At 38.3% G+C, this 16,647-nt stretch overlaps 1 protein-coding gene across 3 annotated transcripts in view; it reads left to right on the forward strand.

The window, feature by feature from the left end:
- The window catches only part of pcnx2 (pecanex 2), a 141,582-nt gene that overhangs the window by 118,561 nt on the left and 6,374 nt on the right, over positions 1–16,647 (forward strand). For all 3 annotated transcript variants that reach the window (XM_031902350.1, XM_031902349.1, XM_031902351.1), the window contains 4 exons: positions 4,104–4,337; positions 6,961–7,064; positions 13,622–13,766; positions 15,607–15,837. In XM_031902350.1, the coding sequence (XP_031758210.1) occupies positions 4,104–4,337; positions 6,961–7,064; positions 13,622–13,766; positions 15,607–15,837 (714 nt within the window). The remainder of the gene's footprint in view (positions 1–4,103; positions 4,338–6,960; positions 7,065–13,621; positions 13,767–15,606; positions 15,838–16,647) is intronic.

Consider the following 16,647-nt stretch of genomic DNA (forward strand, 5'->3'; position numbering starts at 1 on the left):
CAAAAACGTGTAACTATGTCTTTCTACTGCCAAACTGCAACACTTTTTTTTATCTATTTTACAGTATCTTATCTCTCACAAAAATGAATTCCAGCAATCTGGGAAATATACAATTTCGACCAGTTTCCCAGTCCTTGCTGCTGAAAAACATCCCCACAGCATGATGCTGCCACCACCATGTTTCACTGTGGTGATGCTGTTCTTGGGGTGATGGGATGTGTTGGGTTTGCGGCAGACATAGCATCTTCCTTGGTGGCCGAAAAGTTCAATTTCAGCCTCATCTGACCATAGCACCTTCCTCCATAAATTTTGGGAGTCACTCACATGCTTTTTGGCAAACTCAAAACATGCCTTCTTATTTTTAACGTTAAGTAATGGCTTTTTTTCTGGCCACTCTTCCATAAAGCCCAGCTCTATGAAATGTACGGTTTATTGTGGTCCTATGGACACATACTCCAGTCTCTGCTGTGGAACTCTACAACTCCTTCAGGGTTACATTTGGTCTCTGTGCTGCCTCTCTGATTAATGCCCTCCTTGCCCGGTCTGTGAGTTTTGGTGGGCGGCCCTCTCTTGGCAGGTTTGTTTTGGAAATTTTTTTATAACCCAAACCTGACTTGTGCTTCTCAACAACTTTATCCCTGACTTCTTTGGAGAGCTCCTTGGTCTTCATGGTGTGATACCTCTTGCTTAGTGGTGTTGAAGCATCTGGGACCTTTCAGAAAGGGTGTGTTTATACTGAGAGATCATGTGACACATAGATAGGGGGACTTCATCTCACTAATTATGTGACCTTTTAAGGTAATTGGATGCACCAGGACTTTTTAGGGGTTTCATGGCAAAGGGGGTGAATACACATGAGCATGCCAATTTTCAGTTTTTTATAATTCTTTTTTTATGGAAATTTTTCACTTCACCAACTTCGACTATTTTGTGAAGATCCATCACATAGAATAAGATTAAGAAACATTTAAATTACAGGTTGGAATTTAACAAAATAGGTAAAAATGCAAGGGGGTGAATACTTTTGCAAGGTGCTGTATGCAATGAGACTTAAGTGCTTACTAGCATCAGATTTTTTTTCTTTCCTTATCCCTTTCCTCAATTTTCTCCCCTCTTCGCCACTTTTCTCTTATGTTCTCATTTAGAGAGACATATGTTGTCTTTTTTCTGTACCATTCTCTTCTGCTCTCTCATTTTTTATAACACTCTCTGATCCCCTTTTCTGTCTATGTTTTACATTTTACTCTGCACTTATTCATCTGTGCCTTTCTCTACCTATCCCATCAAAATCCTCTTCCATTTATGTTTCATTTTCTGTTCTCCTTATCTTTGTGCTCTCTTCGTTAGGCTTTTGACACACTTTGTTGGAAAAGAGCCAGTACTGCCTTTGCCTCTTGTCAGTGGCTTAAATATCATTCAAGCAAATTATAGCCTGCCTGGACAGTATTAGAGGTTTCTCCAACAGCACAAATTACACAAATTATTACCCTCTGTGTCGTCCCTTTCTTGTCTTATCTTTTTTTTTTTTTTTATCTTATTATTTCTTCTCTAAAGCACTCCTGTTATTATTATGATCTGTCCCCTTATCTTTTCTCTCCTATATTTATCCTTTTTTTGTCCTTTAATTGTGCTAGTCTTTTCTTCCATACTTTAATGACCCCTATTCTACATGCTGTTTTTTTTGGCTGCTCCGATGCCTATGCTTTTATGAAATTTCTGAATATTGCCTCAAAGTTTGCACTTTACTGCATCAGGGGTCTACTAAAAATTTGCATAGGATTGCCAGGTATGCCAAGGACATGCAGAGAACCCAAAATAAAAATAACACAGACCAGTTTTTGGAATGGCACTTGCAGCTAGTGGAACCTTAAAACACTGCCTGAGTTTTATGTGTAGTAAAATCTCCTAAAATTAAGTTGACAACAAAATATCATTTTCTTATGAGTAAAGTTTAGCACCCAACTCTGTAGCATGTACAGTGGTTTGCTAAAGTATTCACCACCCCCCCCCCCCTTGGCATTTTTCATGTTTTGTTGCCTCACAACCTGGAATTAAAATAGATTGTTTTGAGAGTTTGCACCATTTCATTTACAGAACATGCCTACAACTTTGAAGATGTATTTTCTTTTTTTATTGTGAAGCAAACAACAAATAGGACAAAATAACAGAAAACTTCAGGTGCTGTTCACCCCCTCCCCCCCCCTAAATTCAGTACTTTGTAGAGCCACATCTTGCCACTGGGATTTTTGCCCATTCCTCAAGGCAAAACTGCTCCAGCTCCTTCATGTTGGATGGTGTTCACTTGTAAACAGCAATCTTCAAGTCTGACCACAGATTCAATTGGATTGAGGTCTGGACTTTGACTAGGCCATTCCAACACATTTAAATGTTTCCCCTTAAACCACCTGAGTGTTGCTTTAGCAGTATGCTTCGGGACATTGTCCTGTTGGAAGGTGAACCTCCATCCCAGTCTCAAATCACAGGCAGATTGACACAGGTTTTACTCAAGAATATCTCGGTATTTAGCACCATCCATGTTTTCCTTGACTTTGACCAGTTTCCCAGTCCCTGCTGCTGAAAAACATCCCCACAGCATGATGCTGCCACCACCATGTTTCACTGTGGCGATGGTGTTCTTGGGGTGATGGGATGTGTTGGGTTTGCGCCAGACATAGAATCTTCCTTGGTGGGCAAAAAGTTCAATTTCAGTCTCATCTGGCCAGAGCACCTTCCTTCATACATTTGGGGAGTCGCCCAAATGCCTTTTGGCAAACTCAAAATGTGCCATCTTATTTTTAACGTTAAGTAATTTTTTTCTGGCCACTCTTCCATAAAGCCCATCTCTATGGAGTGTACAGCTTATTGTGGTCTTATGGACAGATACTCCAGTCTCTGCTGTGGAACTCTGCAACTCCTTCAGGGTTACCTTTGGTCTCTGTGCTGTCTCTCTGATTAATGCCCTCCTTGCCCGGTCTGTGAGTTTTGGTGGGTGGCAGGTTTGTTGTAGTACCATGTTCTTTCCATTTGAAGATGATGGATTTGATGGTGCTCTGGGGGATCCTCAAAGATTTGGTTATTTTTTATAACCCAACCATGACTTGTACTTATCAACAACTTTGTCCCTGACTTTTTTGGAGAGCTCCTTGGTCTTCATGGTGTGATGCCTCTTGCTTAGTGGTGTTGAAGCCTCTGGTGCCTTTTAGAAAGGGTGTGTTTATATATCATGTGATATTTAGATTGCACACAGGTGGACTTCATTTCACTATTTATGTGACTTTTGAAGGTAATTGGTTGCACCAGGGCTTTTTAGGGGCTTCATGGCAAAGGATGTGAAAAAATATGCAAATGAAAATTTTCAGTTTTTTATTTTTTTTAAATTCTTTTTTATACATGTTTTTCTCATTTTACTTCACAAACTTAGACTATTTTGTGCAGATCCATCACATAAAATAAGATTAAAAAACATTTGAATCATAGGTTGGAATGTAACGAAACATGAAAAATTCCAAGGGGGGTGAATACTTTTGCAAAGCACTGTAGGGCCCCCAAAATGTACCTTGTACATTACCTTTGTAATAGCTGTCTTTACCTACTACAAACACAACACACTACCTGTGTTTTAGTGTAGTAAAAGTCTCTATAGGAAGGTAACTACACAACACCAGGGGCATTCACTATGTCCCACACAATGTGTAAAGTGCAAAAAAAAGTCACAATTTTGGCTATTGAGTAGGGCATAGTGCAAGAAGCCACAGGCCTCTATGCTCCATTTTAGAACGCAGAGACCTGCGCTCTACACTTAAAATGCAGTGTAGCTTGCATGAGGCTGCTCTCAATACTAAAGGGGTGGGGGGGCATGTAGGTCTCAATCCAGCACTCTGTGCAGCAACTCCAGGGGGCACAAGTGCTGTTAAATGAGCACTAAGGGGTGTGCTCTGCAAATCGTTTCTATATTTAGCAGTTAGAAGTTTTTATAAAATGTTATTATTCTATTATTAGGAAGTTTTCAAAAATGTTTATTTATGGTGCTGTCTGTGGTAAAATAAGTTATTTGACTTTGTATTTGCTATTATATATTTATAATGCATTTGTTATGTTTGCAGAGCATAATATATTTTACTGCAAGTTCACCTAAGATCATGAAGTGGCTTAAAGATGAATCAATACAGAAAGCTCTACAACCGTATACTAGGTGGCATCACGTTGAAAATGATCTTGCTATGTTTAGCATCAATGTTGATGAAGATTATATACCTTGCCTGCAAGGTATTACAAGAGCAAGTTTCTGCAGTGTATATCTGGATTGGATTCAGTTCTGTGCAAATAAGGGGAAAATGGTAGGAGTTTCAGATATACAGTTGTTATCCTGCTGGTTAGTATGCTTTTTAATAAAACTAAGAAAAGAAAAGCCCAAATTCAGTAAAATGCTATCATCTCACATGAACATGTAATTATCCGCAACTAATTCTAAAACTTTGGATGGACTAAAATGTGCATTTTTAAAACATAGAATTGTTGGTGCCTTTTTAGTGTTTGCACAGTGACCAAATATAATTACCTTTAGATTCATGGGCTATGGTGGGAACACCTGCTTAGGAATAAGCTGGACAGAGGCATCTTAGACTACAGTCATATGCTCTAAGACTGGCATTATTTTAGTTACTGTATATATATGTGTGTGTGTTTAAGGGATCCCTTGAGATAAGTGGATAGATGTTTTTGACTCAAGGCACATAAAAGATTAAGCTGTGAAGTTGCTGTGCTGGTTTGGTAAACTGCCCAGTTATCTTTGTATGTATACAGTGGATATAAAAAGTCTACACACCTCTGGTAAATTGTCAAGTTCCTGTGCTGTACAAAAATGAGACAAAGATGCTACTGATATGTATACCTGTATTATTGTACATAGTTAGTATTTTGAAATTATATAAAGCAGACTTACAATTACCGCAACATGTGATATTGTTACGAAAAAATCCTGCTATGCTGTATGACAAAATAATTTTTCTTTATTTCATGTTAAAATTAATAAAAACATATATACAAAAAAAAAAAAAATGAGACAAAGATAAATAATTTCAGAACTTTTTCCACCTTTAATGTGACCTATAAACTGTAAGAAACGAACTTTAATCTTTTAGGTGGAGGGAAGAAAACCAAAAAACTAAAATAATGTGGTTGCATAAGTGTGCACACCCTTAAGGTCCCCCATACACGAGCCGATTCCCTTAGACCGATTCAGCAGCTAATGGGGACTACCCAGGGCAAATTAGAAAATCTAGTCGGATCGGGGCCAAATGATTGAATTAGCCTGGATTCTCCAAATATCGCCCACCCGTAGGTGGGGGATATCGGGAGAAGATCTGCTCGCTTGGCGACATCCCCAAGCGAATGGATCTTAAGGTGTATGGGCACCTTTAAACTAATACTTTGTTGAAGCACCTTTTGATTTTATTACAGCACTCAGTCTTTTTGGGTATGAGTCTATCAGCAAGGCACATTTTGACTTTGCAAGATTTGCCCACTCTTCTTTGCAGAAACACTCCAAATCTGTCAGATTGCGAGCGCATCTCCTGGGCACAGCCCTCTTCAGATCACCCCACAGATTTTTAATCGGATTCAGGTCTGGGCTCTGGCTGGGCCATCCCAAAACTTTAATCTTCTTCCGGTGAAGCCATTTCTTTGTTGATTTGGATGTATTCTTTGGGTCGTTGTCATGCTGAAAGATGAAGTTCCTCCTCATGTTCAGCTTTCTAGCAGAAGCCTGAAGGTTTTGTGTCAATATTGACTGGTATTTGGAACTGTTCATAATTCCCTCTATCTTAACTAAGGCCCCAGTTCCAGCTGAAGAAAAACAGCCCCAAAGCATGATGCTGCCACCACCATGCTTCACTGTGGGTATGGTGTTCTTTTGGTGATGTGCAATATTGTTTTTGCGCCAAACATATTTTTAGGAATTAAGGCCAAAAAGTTCAACCTTGGTTTCATCAGACCATAACACCTTTCCCCACATGCTTTTGGGAGACTTCAAATGTGTTTTGCAAAATGTAGCCTGGCTTGGATGTTTTTCTTCGTAAGAAAAAGCTTTCGTCTTGCCACTCTACCCCATAGCCCAGACATATGAAGAATACGTGAGATTGTTATCACATGGAGCACACAGCCAGTACTTGCCAGATATTCCTGCAGCTCCTTTAATGTTGCTGTAGGGCTCTTGGTAGCCTCCCTGACCAGTTTTCTTCTTGTCTTTTCATCAATTTTGGAGGGACGTCCAGTTCTTGGTAATGTCACTGTTGTGCCATATTTTCTCCACTTGATAATGTCTTCACTGTGTTCCATGGTATATCTAATGCCTTGGAAATTCTTTTGTACCCTTCTCCTGACTGATATCTTTTTACAATGAGATCCCTCTGATGCTTTGTAAGCTCTCTGTGGACCATGGCTTTTGCTGTGGGATGCGACTAAAAAAATGTCAGGAAAGACCAACTAGAGCAGCTGAACTTTATTTGGGGTTAATCAGAGGAATTTAAATGATGGCAGGTGTATGCTGACTCCTATTTAACATGATTTTGAATGTGATTAATTCTGAACACAGCTATATCCCCAGTTAGAAGAGGGTGTGCACACTTATGCAACCACATTATTTTAGTTTTTTTGGGTTTCTTCCCTCCACCTAAAAGATTTCAGTTTGTTTTTCAATTGAGTGGTACAGTTTATAGGTCACATTAAAAAGTTCTGACATAATTTATCTTTGTCTCATTTTTGTACAGCACAGGAACCTGACATTTTACCCGGGGTGTGTAGACTTTTTATATCCACTGTATACATACAAAGATAACTGGGCAGTTATATATATATATATATATATCATATTACTAATATATTATTGTATTATTGATTATAGTCTATTTATATAATGCAAGGTTTAAAATGCAGTAGTGACTTTATCATTTAATATTCTAGAAAGTGGCGTGTGACGAAGATTCCTCACTGATAACACTTTGTTTTGGACTTTGCATTTTGGGTAGAAGAGTCCTAGGAACAGCAGCCCATCATATGTCTTTCAGGTATTTTTTAGATTTTCTAAGAAATGTGCCTATAAAAAATGTTTTTTTGTTTAAGAGAAATGGAGTTTCATGTCAACATGGAAACAAATACTTTGCAAAGTGGTTTTAAAACAATAGCATAAAAAATACAGACTTTTTTTTAAAGAATATACCCCCATAGCGTTGTGAATCTGGAAACTGCAATTTTTTTATATTACTCATTGCAAACTCAAGCTCCAACAGGTTGCATGAATATCATGAGTGAATAGCCTTTTTTAAAGGAGAAGGAAAGGCTAATAAAGAGTTAATCTCAAGCTGCAGGCATACCTTCAGTTGTCTCAATAGTGCCCTTAATCTCCCCATACTTCACCTGTTCAGAAGATCAGAAGCCAAACAGGAAAAAAAACGCTGAGCAGTGTAGAGAAGATTCCCATAATGCATCGCTCCTTCCCAGACTTGGCGACTTGTTACTGTAGGTGGCGCATGCGCACACAGCAGGAGCATCTGGTTGCCATGGCGACGCAGCAACAAGAACTCTGTGACATGCAGGTGCGGGGAGCGGCGGAGGGTTTGTAGCAGGAGCGGGGGGGGTTCGTGGCAGCATGGCAGGAGCGGGGGCGGGGTTTGTGTCAGCATGGCAGGAGCGGGGAGCGGCGGGGTTTGTGGCAGCATCATGGCAGGAGCAGGGAGCAGCATGGCAGGAGCAAGGAGCAGGAGCGGGAGCGGCGGGGAAGGGGGGGGGTGAGTGACAGATATGAGTAGCCGGCAGATATGGCAGTGATATGGCAGTAGTATGGCAGATACGAGTAGCCGGCGACGGGGGGGGGGGGGGTGCTGCCGGATGATCTGTGACGTGCTGGGGGGGGGGGCGGGTTGTGGCAGGTGAGCGGTGAATGGGGGGGTGGAGGAGGACACCCTGTGACATGCTGTGGGGTGGGACACTCTGTGACATGCTGGACAAGATGGCGGCGCCGTTCACTGAAACAAGTATGTAGGTTCTAGTATGTGTATCTCTGTAAATCTTTCATTAGGCAAGCCAGAAATATAGCATTTTTACACAGCAATAGTAGTACTATTTAATAGTGTGCTTAATAGATTTTGACTTTCCTTGTCCTTTAAGTTCAGCCACAAATTCTCTATTAGATTGAGATCAGGACTCTGACATACAAAAACATTTTTCATGTTATTCTGGGGTCATTAACTTGCTGGCACCCAAGGCTCATGTTTCTTGCAGACATCATCAGGTTTTCCTTCAACATTTCACTGTATTTTTCTGCATTTATAATAACTGGACTTCTTTCATGCATTCTTGCAAACTGCAGTCAAAATGTCATGTAGTGTTGTTAATGTTAAAGTTAATGGTGATTTTTTTACCATTATCCCATAAATCAGTAAATGGTGAAGCACTCAAACAAAAGTTGTTGTAAGCATATTGTATGCATAACTTGTAACTCCTTTAGAGTTTCCATAAGTCTTTTGGTGGCCTCCCGCATTAGTCTCCTTCATGTATAGTCAGTATGGTCACTCATTTTTGGTAAATAACCTGTGTTTGGCATAATTACGACTGTGCCATACTTCCGGTTTTAAGTCAACTGTTTGCAACTCTCTTTAGGAGGAGACACTTTAGAATACATCTAAAGTGCTTATGGAAAGAATTTAGAGGTGTGCTGCTTTCCATACTTCGATTGTTCTGTTAATAGCCTCAACATTATATACAAAAAATATCTGTTTGCTCTGTTGAAGAATTTATTTCAGCACAGGATTCTGCTGGTGGAACACTATCAACAGATGCATTTTGTAAAAAAGCATGTATTCCCATGAAAGAATTCCTTTCATAACACTATTTAATTTACAGTAGTGTGTTAGCTTTAAAATATTTTGCTTTTGTTAACCAGCAACCTAACAGAGAAACCCTTTTATTAACAACTGTATTATTTGTGTATGTGTGTATATCTTTCAAGGTGAGTGACTTACAGTATATTAATAATTGCATTACAATAAGAAGCCTCATTCCCACCTGAGAATTAACCTAAAGTGTACTCTCCATACAGCACCAGAAAGCATTCACTTATGCCTTATTGGTTTGCAATATCCTAGCCATACCCTTTATAAGAGCTACTTGGTTACAGAGCTTTGACATATTGCAACTTCAGGTGGCAACCCAAAATATGAGTGAACTCTTTTTTATTTTTAGTTTATAATTCCATCTGGTTGCTATGGTCTAGTTTACCCTAGCGCCAGACAGGGGTTTAAGTGACAGGTTGTAGATAAATAGAATTATGAGTTAAATTGTAGCCTAACAAAGCAATATTTTTGTGACTGATGGTATCTAAGCTGTAAAGAGGCAGAATAAGAAGGCAAAATGCAAGGAATCTGCAGATGGTGTTTATTGTTGATAAATGCAGGATTATGCATTCAGACAAAAACAACATTAATGTTAGTTAGTGATATTGTGTTGGGGTTTCTGTAACTGAAAAGGGCATGGGGATTCGTGTGGAAAACATACTTTTCAACTCCAGCCAGTATGTATCAAAGCTAATAAAACTCTTTCTTCCATCCAAATTGCTTTGACTAGCTAAAGCAATTGAGCAATTGAGTTATGAGGAACAGCTTTTTAAATTGGTTTTGTTTTAGACATGCCTTGAACCTATAATTTTTCATTTGACCTAATACCGAAGCCTAGTAAACAAAACTGGAATACTAATGTGCAAAATGATATCTGAGAAAATGTTTTTTAAATAAAATGTTTTTTAAATAAATAAAAAAATATATTGTCATGTTCAGTTGTCATAGTAGATACATATATATATTTATAGGAAACCTTCCTAAACTGCTAGTTAATTCAGAGGAAAGTAAAAATTCCTTTCTGACACTAATTTGCTTCGGAGGAGGAAAAATTCCTTCCTGACTCCAAGATGAATCTGACCATTTCCTGGATCAATTTGTACTAAGAGCTGTTTATAATAACCCTTTATTTTCTCAGTTGTTAAAAAGGCATCCAACCCCTTCTTAAAGTTCTCTAATGTATCTGCCAGTATTACTGATTCAGGCAGAGAATTCCACAACTTCACAGCTCTAACTGTAAAAAGACCCATTCCGAATATTTAGATAGACCTTCCTTTCATCTTTTCGGTGTGGATGCCCTGGTGTTAGCTTGAAGGTCCCACAGGTAAATAAAGCATTAGAGAGATATTATATAATCCCCTTCTATATTTATTCATAGTTATCATATCTCCCTTAAGTGCATCTTCTTCAGTATAAACAGACCCAGTTTGGCCAGTCTTTCTTTATAACTAAGACCTTCCATACCCAGCTTAGTTGCCCTTCTTTGGATCCTCTTTCATTCAATAATATCTAGTTTGAGCACTGAAGACCAAAACTGAACAGCATATTCTAGCTGAGGCCTATCAGCACTCTTTAAAGTGGAAGAATGACTCCTTCCTCTCGCAAATCTATGGCCCTTTTAATACAGCTCAAACCCTTGTTTACCTTTGCAGCTGCTGACTGGCATTGCTTGCTGCATCCAAGTTTATTATCTACAAGGTCTCCAAGGTCCTTCACCATTATGGATTTGCCAAGTGCAGTCCCATTAAGGGTATAAGTAGCTTGCATATTTTTACATCCCAGGTGTATGGCCTTACTTTTATCAACATGTCCAGAGATTTAAAGTCACATAATCCTGAATCTGCATCCTAAATTCAGAGCATTCCTGGTTTGTTTGCACTAGAGAAAATGTATTTGTGTGGGAAAATACACAGAATTTATTGCATTACATGCACTGATTTCCTTTCATACAGAAATGAACAAAAGAACAATAGGCCACCTCCTTTAAGCTGGACGAATGGCATTTTATCTGAAGCGAAGCAAATGGTTCTTCACCCTAAGGGCAGAGAGGCTGTGAAATCCTATGCCTGCTGATACTGATGACAGTTTACATTAATTCCCTTAAGAGCACTTTGGATATATTCTTGGACAGGCAAAACATCCAGGATTAAAGCTACTTTTATATATTTGTATTACTATAAAGCCCTGTAGCCCTGGATATTCTGACTGTCCAATAACATTTCCAAACTGCTCTTAAGAGAATTAATGGAATCTGTCATCAGTATCAGCAAGCATAGCATTTTACAGCCTCACTGCCCTCAGGGGCAATGCATATACACACACACATATATAGATATACGCACATACACAAATAATACAGTTGTTAATAAAAGGGTTTCTCTGTTAGGTTGCTGGTTAACAAAAGCAAAATATTTTAAAAAGCTAACACACTACTGTAAATTAAAGTGACAAAATATAACTTTTATTTTATCAAATATTTTGGTCCTTTATTGGACCATGGATGCTTTGACTACATGCTCTTATTTCCAGTAGCCTATGAAATAAACTTCTTAATTTTAGCTCTAAACAACTACCCTAGAAAACATTGTCTGACAGGGATCTTTTGAAAGTAGGGTCAGCAGACAATGACTTTAACCAAAGAAATCAGTATGCTGCTACGGATTCAGCTGAGGCTTTAGCCACAAACTTGGCTGCATCTAAGGCCATGTCACACACTTAGGTGTTACAATCTACAATGTGGGAAGATTGGTGTTCTAACAACACCTCCAGAGAAAATGTGTCAAATGCTGCTCCTGAAGAGAAGTTAAGACTGACATGCAGAATCCTTCTAGGTGCTTGTCAATAAGGAATTTAAATGTTACTGCATCTGCCATGGGGATAGAGATTGTTTTGTAGTCTGGATACTGGACGGTCCATTTTGGAGTATAGGAACATAGACCAATGTATTAATATGGGAATGGATAACACCTTTGGCGTTTTTACGCTGCGTTTTTTCTCAGTCTAAAAATGCAGCACAAGCCACACAGCCCCTGACTATGGGGTTTTTCAGCCTAGTACTGGTGACGTAGCAAATCCCGTTTCCATGGTGCTAATAGTGCGAAATAGTAAAAAACGCAGCGTATTTCCGCTAGGTCTGGCATCTGCCTTTGTATATACATAGGAATAGATTGCTGTGCAAATAACGCCGTATTTCGGCAAACGCTTGAAAATCCGTGGTAAGGCGTTTTCTAGCGTATTTACGCATTGTGTGGTTTCCTTTGAGTCTTTTCAAGTTATTTCTATGGATGATGATTTCGTGCGTTTTTCAGCCACCGAGAGAATTAGAAAATACACAGCGTAAAAACGCCACGTGTGGCATCAACCTTACATATAGCCTAGAGAATCGGACTCTGATGTCTTCAATTTCTAATCAATTCAAAATGGTCAAAGGCTGAGAAGGTACAGGGCAATTGTTCTGCTTCATAAAAATGTTCATCCATGGCTTTGACATGTTCTTCAGAATTCTACAGTTTCACAGCTCTCCCTGTATTAAAAAAAAAACTAACACTTTTTTGCACCATAATATGGAACCTCCTTTCTTGTATTCTAGCTATTCCTACTTTCTCCTACTGGTATTTCAATCCTCAAGTTATTGAAAAGCATAATAAAGTACAATAATTACCTTCCGCAATTTCAGCCACCAGATCTGGACTCCTGCGCTTCAGGTCAGACCACAGACACTGGAGCTGGCGGAGGTCCACATCAAGGGCAAACCCGGCGAGCAAACCTTCTCTTAGCTCGCCCAGGATTGCCCTCTTCCTCTCGTGGACCCCTAAGTCCCCCAGCGGCAGGTCGTCATATCCTGAACGCAGGAGCATGCTGATAATATAGCGCCTCTCCCCTGGTAGCAGATAAGAAACCCCAGGCATGATCCTCTCTGTAGTGTGGCTGCAGGCTCAATGACACAAAATGGCCCCAAGTCGCACATGTCACGAGATTACAAAATGTCCGCAAGTCGCGAGATTACAAAATCGCGACAAAAAAAAAATTGCCAAAATATACATAGTAATGTATTTTGCGCGACAAAATTTTCACCGCTACAATACAGTATATTATCGCAACAAAATATTCACCACTATAGTACTGTATATTAGTAGCGAAATTCCATACATGCCAAGACTTTAGTGAAATTGAGTAAAAAGACACATACTTGAATAAATAACACTGTAAGTCCATATTTTATTGGCAAAAACTCATTTACTGTACTTTTCTATAATTTTTCGCCTGCCTGTAGTAGGAGTTAATTTTTGCATAGCCGAATGCGATATTTAGCGCGCCTAAGTTATAGTGAATCATGCGATAGTATTCTTTTCAGTGCGGAAATTAACGCATGTGTTAAAACTAGTGCGAAAAATACCGCATGCAAAAATGGCGACTTATCGCATGCGATAATACTATGGTGAATCCCGCGCTAATTATCGCGACTTATTTAACGCAAAAAAGCGTGCAATAAATTTTATCGCACTTTAGTGAATCGGGCCCTATATGTGATACAATTTTCCTTTTTCTTCTTTAAAATCAAGTAGATGTTAGAGTGGAACTAAATGAGTGAAGTGAATTTATTGCAAGTCATTTAGGTAAAACACAAAAATTAATTATTATTTAGAAGTCAGCTGGCTTTATCCTTAGATGTACTGTAAATAAATACAAAACTCACTAAAGCAGCGAATAAAATATAATAATTTTATCTTCAGCTTGGATTCTTTTCTGCATGGACTTCATACATTGTTCAAGGGAGATTTTCGAATAGCTGCTCGAGATGAATGGGTGTTTGCTGATATGGACTTACTCCATACAGTTGTTGCACCAGCAATCAGAATGTCCTTGAAACTCCATCAGGTATGTATTAAATGTGCCTGTCAAATAACATAGGGCAACATACATAATACAGATAAATCCTCAGCAAAGTTGAGGACAACACATACATAGTTACTCAAGTTCATTCTTCTTGTCAAAGTGAAACCTGCCTTTCTGCTCCAACAGCCAAAATCCCCCTTTACCACTACTAATAATACTAAATGAAAAGCATCCCTCTTTGTGCGCTACCAACATCTCATGTAATTTTGTTGTGAATACGTGTATTCATCAAAATTCCATAGACTTCCATAAAGTAGTTTCCTAGAAGCAGAAAGAACTGTAATCTATCCTTGGTCTGGACACAATAACTGGCCTGGAAGGACAATTCATTTGACATACATATACAGCCAAGTTCCTTTATCATGTTGTCGTGTTATGTCTCTTCCATTTTACACAAGGGGAAAAATACAGCACAAATGGTCTATAGCGTTTTCTATTTTGCTTTGCTGCACTCATCTAGAGGCAGGATTTAACACTCAAAAATGGTGAGACAAATGCGAAAACTTGTTAGCTGCATCTGTATCTAAAATAGAACAGAATGTTATATTGAGTAATTATTCTGGTGTCTAATTAACATATTAATAAACTGAACTGAAATTAAATTTTACATAGATTGACTTCTGTCTCTTGTTACATGTCCTGTTGTACTTTGCTATATTAGCTCTGATCTGACAAGGCTAAAGTGCAAAATCAATAAACAACATTAACAAGAAAATAATTTACAGGCTATTCATGGCTTTTGAGATTCTATAGATATGGTAGACAAGTACAGTTTAAACAGCATACACATGGACTTAATATTTCTCTTAAAGACCCAAGGTTTCCTCCTTGCACCTCCACCTTGTACCATCACTTTCTGATTGTAGAGGCATGTGCTTTCACATCAACAGTAGCAAGAGCCTGCTGTAAGTCCCGTGATGACATTTAGGGTTTTTGGAGACTTTTTTTAGCATCTTTCAGTCTGCTCTCGGGGGAAACTTCCTTGGACAGCCAGACCTCGGCATGTTGGCAGTTGTTTTGAAAGTCCTCCACGTGTAGACTATTTTCTGGACAGTGGACTGACTGGTTTTAAACTATTTTGAGATCCTTTTAAATCCCTTGTCAGACTTATAAGCTGCTACAATCTTCTTTCTGAAGGCCTCAGACAGCTCCTTTGATCTCACCTCAACAGTCAGGAGCACACCAAACTAAATGTCTGAGGTTTAAATAGGGCAAACCTCCAATGTTCTAATCATGTGCACCTGATGGTATACATCAGTGTGTGATTTATGCCATATTAAGTGGGACTAAATGTGGGAGTGTCCTGATTTATTCCTCACCAGAAACTGCATTTTTGTAGAATTACATTCGAAAAGTCTTTTTTTCAGTTTTAATTGTTTAGTTATATTACTTGAATCTCCCAGTATTGTTAAAATTGAGATTAAATATCCATATGCCAAAGGCTTTCTAATTTTTTCACATGAGTGTATAATTGTTGTTAAATAGGTTATGCACAGAAGCATCCAGAAAACTAGCCATTCCCTTGTGACTGTTTAAAGTTCTCTGCATAAACTTGCAGGATCATCAATTTAAAAGCAATACACCAACCAATGAGAGACTTGTTATTACTAAAAATTATTTGCTTGGTTATATAAGTCAGTTTGGATAACTCCTGGCTGGTAATTTACCTACCTTACCAGTACAATTGATACTTGATGTCGGTACAATTAAGGGATTAATATAACAAGACAAAAGGTCTGGCGATGGCTTGGTTTTTACAACTTTACCTTTGTAACTTTAACACATCCATAGTAAACTAAAACATTTTTTTTTTCATCTTCAGAATCAGTTTGCATGCCCTGAAGAATATGATGACTTCTCTGCACTGTTTGATGCAATTCAGCAATTTGAAAAAAAAGTTGTCATTTGTCATGAAGGAGATCCAGCTTGGCGTAAGGCTGTATTATCTAATAGAGAAGAACTGCTGACTTTGCGGCATGTTGTTGATGAAGGGACTGATGAATACAAAGTAATTATGCTGCACAAAAGCTACCTCAGTTTTAAAGTTATCAAGGTACATTAAATGCTTAAAGATTAGTTAATATAAGTTCTTTATCATCTAATTGTTTGTATTTCCTATACAGGTATGGGACTTGTTATGTAGAATGCTCGGGACCTGGGTTTTTCCAGATAAGAGGTCTTTGCGTAATTTACCTCTCTGTACTTTAAGCCTATTAAAAAAACATTTAAACATTAAAGAAACCTATAGGATTTTTTTGCCTCCAATAAGGATTAATTATATCTTAGCTGGGATCAAGTACAGTGTACTGTTTTGTAATTACAGAGAAGAAAGGAAAAATGATTTAAAATTCTGAATGGTTGGTGGTGAGGAGTCATCAATACCAATCCTGGGTGTAAACTAGAATCCAGGATTTTTGGAGCTTTGGAATCTAAATTATTATCCTATAGTGCTTTGAAGATTTGTTAATTTAGAATCTATTTAATTTAGATCTATAGAAGTCAGAAAACTCCTTAATACTATACATATCAGGTAATGGCACGTTTCGAGAGACATGAGGCTTTCCAAATCGGTTCAATTTTTGTCCATAAAATAAAATATTTTTCTGGTATAAATCCCAATATAATTTTTTTTTTTGGTGTTTAGAGCTCTTTATCATCTAGAAGTGGAAAAACTCGGGCAGATTTAGAAATGCCCCTAAAGTGAGAGAGCACAAAAGGTTAAAAAAAAAAAAAGTCTGGCACTTAGAGCAAATGAAATGAGAAATTCTGTTGGCACTTAAAGGTTTAATTTTAGTACCCACTATAGCATCATTAATATTCCATTCTAATATTAAGAAATATCAGCTTCAAATATATCTTAAAT

This window comes from Xenopus tropicalis, chromosome 5 (genome assembly GCF_000004195.4).
Source record: "Xenopus tropicalis strain Nigerian chromosome 5, UCB_Xtro_10.0, whole genome shotgun sequence".
NCBI lineage: Eukaryota > Metazoa > Chordata > Amphibia > Anura > Pipidae > Xenopus > Xenopus tropicalis.